Source organism: Toxotes jaculatrix, chromosome 7 (assembly GCF_017976425.1).
Source record: "Toxotes jaculatrix isolate fToxJac2 chromosome 7, fToxJac2.pri, whole genome shotgun sequence".
Classification (NCBI taxonomy): Eukaryota; Metazoa; Chordata; class Actinopteri; family Toxotidae; genus Toxotes; species Toxotes jaculatrix.
In genome coordinates this window covers 28,746,996-28,752,773 of record NC_054400.1, presented here as the reverse complement: position 1 = coordinate 28,752,773, position 5,778 = coordinate 28,746,996, and the positions used below count along the sequence as shown (strand labels likewise).

The following is a 5,778-nucleotide window of genomic DNA, read 5'->3' as shown; positions in this document are numbered from 1 at the left end:
ACTCCCAACAGAAAAACCCTCGGCCTGTTAGGTGACAGTGCTGAACCAGAATTGGCAAAACCAGTTGGCAAAACCAGTCACATCATTGATACATATAAAAAAAAAAAAAAACAATGCGCAAGTATTCTGTGTTAAGGTGGAGCCCAGCTGAGTCTGTATCACTGTGTCAGGAGGAAGCAGGGGCGGGGGTTTCTTATAACCACGACCACAATTGTTCTGTTCGCTGAACGGCATATTTGTTATTATAACCATGACGATGAAGGGGTCCTGCAACCTTTTTTTTTTTTTTTTTAAACCATGATCTTTGCCTATTTGACCATGTTATTCTAAACCTAACCAAACCCTCACCACAGCAGTGTCACATTATGAAAGGGCTGATTATTTCCTTGGGAACGGTTCATCTGTTTGATATGTTTAATATGAATTTGCAGTAGCTACAGAAGATTTCCAGGTATGGATCAGGCTGCAAAAAGACTTGTTCCCTTTTCTAATGCACAAGAGGAATTTCTTTTATTTCATTTCCCACACTTGGAATCACACTGTGTAAATAACAAGAAAAGAAACCTATTGAAGCATGATGTTGCATTTCAGATTCATTACTGTAACATTTACTTTACAATCCATGCTATACATAAGTGCCATTCCTTTTTTGGGATCAGCATCTTGGTGTGTGCCAGTAAATAAATAAATAAATGATGTCATGACAATTATAAATCAGTTGCTCAGGTTATAAGACTGAAAATAATGAAGTCATTTATAGGGTTTTCCTTCAGCCGTGGAACAGTTTGGCTTTTGGGAGCAAACCCAAAATCCACAAACTGATCAAGCGAGTTAGTATGAAAAACATTTGGGAGAGGATTTTGAGTCATACTTTTTTTTCTTTTCTTTTCTTTTTTTTTTTTTTTTTAGCACCGCATACATACACACAAATATAAAAATTCACAAATCATAGGATCAATCTGCATAGCACCAGCTATGCAGATTATAGGGTACAAAGTGCCCAAGCAATGAATTAAATAAAAAAAACAAAACAAAACAAAAAAAACCCCAAAACATCTTTAGCTTTCTAGGTTTATATAAGCATACAATAACAGCATACAACAACAGCTTACATTAAAAAAAAAACAAATACTAACCCTTCTTACATTTTTATCAGCTTACAATGAATCCCACGGTGAAAGTCATACACAATCACAGCAGTGGTACAATGATCCATCGGCACATTTACAGCAGAGTGTTCTCAAATTCCTCTTAGATCTCGACTTTCATGTGTTTTGCATTCCCAGTCCACTTTATTTTGACAGGTACGTTTCACAGCTGGACTACAGTATCAGTCAGTGCAAAATAAAAGCCCTTTCCTGGCATGAATCATCCTATTTGACATGGTTATTACTTGCAGGTCAAGCGCGCACCACTCATATGAACACAATGCTGTTTTATAAATGTAACTGGATGCACGCCTGTGGTTGGCACTGCAAAGGCTAAGTCAGACAGTAGAAGCTTTTGTTATAGGCTTTTGGCACTGGTGAAAGTAGTTTTGCACTTTCGTATTTATTTACCTGATGATTACATGGTTACAAAAATAATAACATAGCAGCTGGAGTGTGTGGGCGTGGGCTGGGCTTATGTGTGAATAGCCTGCCAGTAATCCTGCATTGTTTTACCATCAAACTCACCCTGTACTGCAATGTGCTGCAAACCTGAGAGGCTCACACCCTTCAGGAGCTCGGTGGTCGCTATTAAGACAGTAATGGTGAAGTCATCTCTGCCTCGGTTTTCTGGCTCCTTTTACCATTTACCATTGACTTACTGACTCGTCACCATTATTAAAAAAATGTGAACTGGTTAAAACAGTGACTAAAGACTTGCAGGAGGGCAAAGACAACAAAGACGGATGATCACTGTTTCCTGCGAGGACTGAGAAACTACGGTAAACCTTTACTGGGAACAAATTAGAGAGAAATTTAATTTCCAAAGCTATGGATTTAGCTTTGAAGTTGGTTAGCTGGAAATTCAGGCCAACAACAACATGTTATTCTTTGGAAACCGTCCAGCAGCAACACAGTTACAGCACAGTAGTCTCAGAAGGTGGGAAAAACCCAAAGTTGGTGGCCTAACATCGGTTGCCTTTGTATTCAGTTCTGTTCAAGCGCCTTCCATGACCAAAATTGTCTCAAAGCGCTTTACAGAGACCCAGAGCCTGATCGCAGAGCAAGCACTTAAGGCGAAACAGAAAAAATTGTTACCTATAAGAAAATGTAATGGTTTTTGGTGGATGGATTTTCTGGTGATTAATGAAAGATCATGACAGAATGCTTATTTTTCTTCCAAACATATAAAATAAGTTATACAAAATATATTTAACACATCTGACAGTAGCTATTTTGCCCAAAAGCTATGGAGTTACAAATGTTAGGCAAGTTCTATATGAAAATATACATGCTTTTTTTGGGGGGGGGATAGTGTATCATAGTTAAATCATTGTTCAGGCAGCAGTATGTCTCTGTGAGCTGTTATTAATTAGTTAAAACAATGCAGCTTATTACTTCAATGAGATACAGCAAACCTGCGGTCAAGCAGATACTTGTAGCTTCCTGCTGTTGCAAATTCATCAGTGGGTTTAGAGTTTACACGACATGTAATAGGAAAAGGAAACCATAACTACACTGGTTTCCTCCCTTAAGTTTTCATGGAGCGGAGGATGCAAGCAACCTGATTTAGGTGATTCTAACTGAGCAAATTACTGAGAGATAAGTTCAGCGCCGAAGAACACCAGGTGTTCTTTGTTAACAATAAGTTCAGGCTGCAATGATTTCACGAACAGTCTGCTGTTAGCCTCCAGGGAAAACATGCCGGCCGTATAGATGGATTTACTCCAGCGCTCCATGCTGCAACTCGCAGTGTCGACAGATGAAAGGAGAGGCACATTTTTCTGGTAACTATCCGCAAAGTAATACACCACGATGCTGAGGTCCGGGTCACACTTAAGGCCACTCTTGCTCTCATAGGTGATCTGCAGGAAGACTCTGTAGATGCCGTTTCTGGGCACCACAAGGTTCCCATTGGAGTAGTTGAAACCTCCATGAAGGTGAGCATTTCCCGTCTGACTCTCCCATTCAAGGTAGTCCCTGGATATGTTGGTGCTATCTGGAACTTAGGATAAGAGCAGAGAGGCAAAAATGAGGTTATGAATTCTTCTGCTTCTGTATTATTTCCAGATAAAGTGAAATATGTCTACATACAGACAGGTGACAACATAAAGTGTCTTAGTAAGGTCTCTCAAGTCTCTGGACTCTACTGGAGGCATGAACACCATACTTCCAAAAGGTATTCTCCCGTTAGTGTTTTTGCTGGTGCAGAGAACTGTTTAACACGTTGCTCCATAATCTCATAGATAATACATAATACATTTTATATATATATATATATATAGCTCTGTGCTTTACCTGTTAGCATGGCGCTAGGATTCCTGAAGAACTGCTGCTGTCTGCTGCTGATGCCTGCAAGAGGGATTAAGTGAAGTGTTACTTCACGATTGCTTTTATGAGCCCATTTCCTCTTTCCTGGCCAGAGACTGCCTGCTGTAATCTCACTCCATGAATGAACGAGATGCTTACCTGATGACTCTCTCAGGCTCTCAGGCTCCTTCATGGGCTGTAAGGAAAGTAAGAACACAGTAATAATACAAGAAAAATTCTTATAACGCAAACAAAAATACCTACTACAATAAATGCAGCAACAACTGAAGTAAATAATGAATTGTTTCTCTTGAGTAATTGTAATATAAACTGACCATTCAACTGTTGATTATAAGGAATATTATAGTATTTTAACACATATGACCTAACAACAGCACATTTAAATAATTTTATTACAATAGTCTCTGTATAACTGCTCTAACAGACTAATGTTCCTATAATACTACTATGGAATAGAGCAATATTGACAGTAACTAACTGTGTCTGGAGCATGAAGTGGTCATTTATAGTAGTGAAACACACTGAGAGTGTCTTGTGGTTTGTGGTGAAAACCAGAATGCTTCAGTAATCCGTTTTTGAAGAAACAGATGATGGAGGGGAAATTAAACAGTTAAAAGGAAATTGTGAACGAGCTATGTGAGGAAGTTTGAAAGGAATTAGGAGGGACGACGCCTGATAAAGGCCAGCGAAAAGTAAAGCACGTGAGAAAATAACGGTCTTTTTTTTTTTTTTTAACTATTTAAAAACTTTTTGGAGGAGAAATATGATGTTATTATGAAGTTTTCGACAACTAGCAGAAACGGCTCGTTGTTGAATGTGAAGGGCTGCATTATAAGCCTCGCGACCTGATTACATTAGGCCCTAATGATTGAGGGGAAGAATTGGGGCAAATGTCCCGTTACTAAGCAACGAAGGCAACAGAAATAACAAGATGGCTTCGTCCTGTCGCTCTCCAAAACTATTTTTGACTAACTTGGTAAAAGCGCTTGAGGAAAACAAACAAACAAACAAACAAACATTCATGATTAACAAAATCGCATTTTTAGTAAACACGCGCGTACAGCAAAGTGAGCACCTGACTTTTTTTTTTTTTTTTTTTTTTTTTAAAGGCGCGTGCGGCGAAGGAAATGGTTCTTTAAACCAAGGATCATTTTACTGAACTTCCGTCGCCAGAGAACTTTCATCCAGGATATTAGCCAACTTTAGCAAACAATAACACAGGAAATAGACTTTGAAAGGACGTAAACATGTTAACGTGTCTCTCTTAGAAACAGCATGATGTACAGCAGCACGTTCCAAGACGCAGCGGCTGCTTGCGTAGTTCAGTAAAGTGAACATTTATAATCGGACGCCCTCCGTCTGCTGTGCTTAAGTCATTTCAGAATTATGATACTGAGCCAAAAACAAAAACTACACAAAAACATAGCCTGTGAAGCAAGATACCATTGTTATTCAGGTGTTACCTGGCTGTCCGCTGACGGAGGACCGCGCCCTTCAAGTACAACCGTAACCAGTAAAGCCAGAGCAGCTGTAACCAGCAGAAGGAGCGCCCCGGCTAATATGTGAGCCATTCGCTGTAACCGTCTCTCTTTCTGGCGGAGATGTTGAATCAAAGTGTTTTGGAGTCCTGCCTCCTCTTCGCAGCAGAAGGAGCGGCCGTGTTCCTCCATGCCGCTGCTTTCCCATTCGCGGATAGGTCGCCAGCTCCCATCCGACCTCTCCATTTATCAGCGTGGCGTCGCCCACGTTGAAAACCACGGCACTGGTATGGAGTCTCGATTTAACGCATTTAACTCCGAGTTTCGGCTCTCAAACTTGGAACTTCCTCCTTCTGAGATGTGGGCATCACTAGAACCACTAACACAGATACATAAGGTTATTACACCGCATTTACTGTCTTTACTGTAAATGAGGAGAGTGAGCCAGTATAACGTCACACTTATGCCCCTGCCCCTGGAAAAAAAAAAAAAACCAAAAAAAAAAAAACAATCACTTGAATTTTTGAGCTTGACTGTGCAGAATGATTTATGTGCTGATTGTTTTCACGTTCACCTGCTGTAAGGGGGAAAGGTTCGCTGTCACAGTCCAGTATGGAGCTTACACAGGTACCTCAGGAACAGTAGAAATGGACATCTTGTGTCTAGCTGTTAAACATTTACATTTTCATAAATAATGTATTGAGAAGAGGCAATACCATTTTTTTTTTAAACTTTTCTTTTTTTGGGGGTGAAAAAAAAGAAACACACAGCTGAATCTCTTTATACGTCTTCAGGAGGGATACGTGAGAAATGCAGAGACA

At 39.9% G+C, this 5,778-nt stretch overlaps 1 protein-coding gene across 2 annotated transcripts; it reads right to left on the bottom strand.

The window, feature by feature from the left end:
* Positions 1 to 447: 447 nt before the first annotated feature.
* Positions 448 to 5,390, bottom strand: LOC121185190 (lymphotoxin-alpha-like). 2 transcript variants are annotated; one of them, XM_041043232.1, is made up of 4 exons: positions 4,943 to 5,390; positions 3,618 to 3,654; positions 3,447 to 3,500; positions 448 to 3,147 (listed from the first exon to the last, which is right to left on the bottom strand). In XM_041043232.1, the coding sequence occupies exons 1-4, from the start codon at positions 5,201 to 5,203 to the stop codon at positions 2,741 to 2,743; spliced, it is 759 nt and encodes a 252-aa protein (XP_040899166.1). In that variant the 5' UTR covers positions 5,204 to 5,390; the 3' UTR covers positions 448 to 2,740. The 2 variants fall into 2 exon arrangements, with proteins under 2 accessions (XP_040899166.1, XP_040899165.1); XM_041043231.1 differs by having other exon boundaries at positions 449 to 3,153.
* Positions 5,391 to 5,778: the final 388 nt, after the last annotated feature.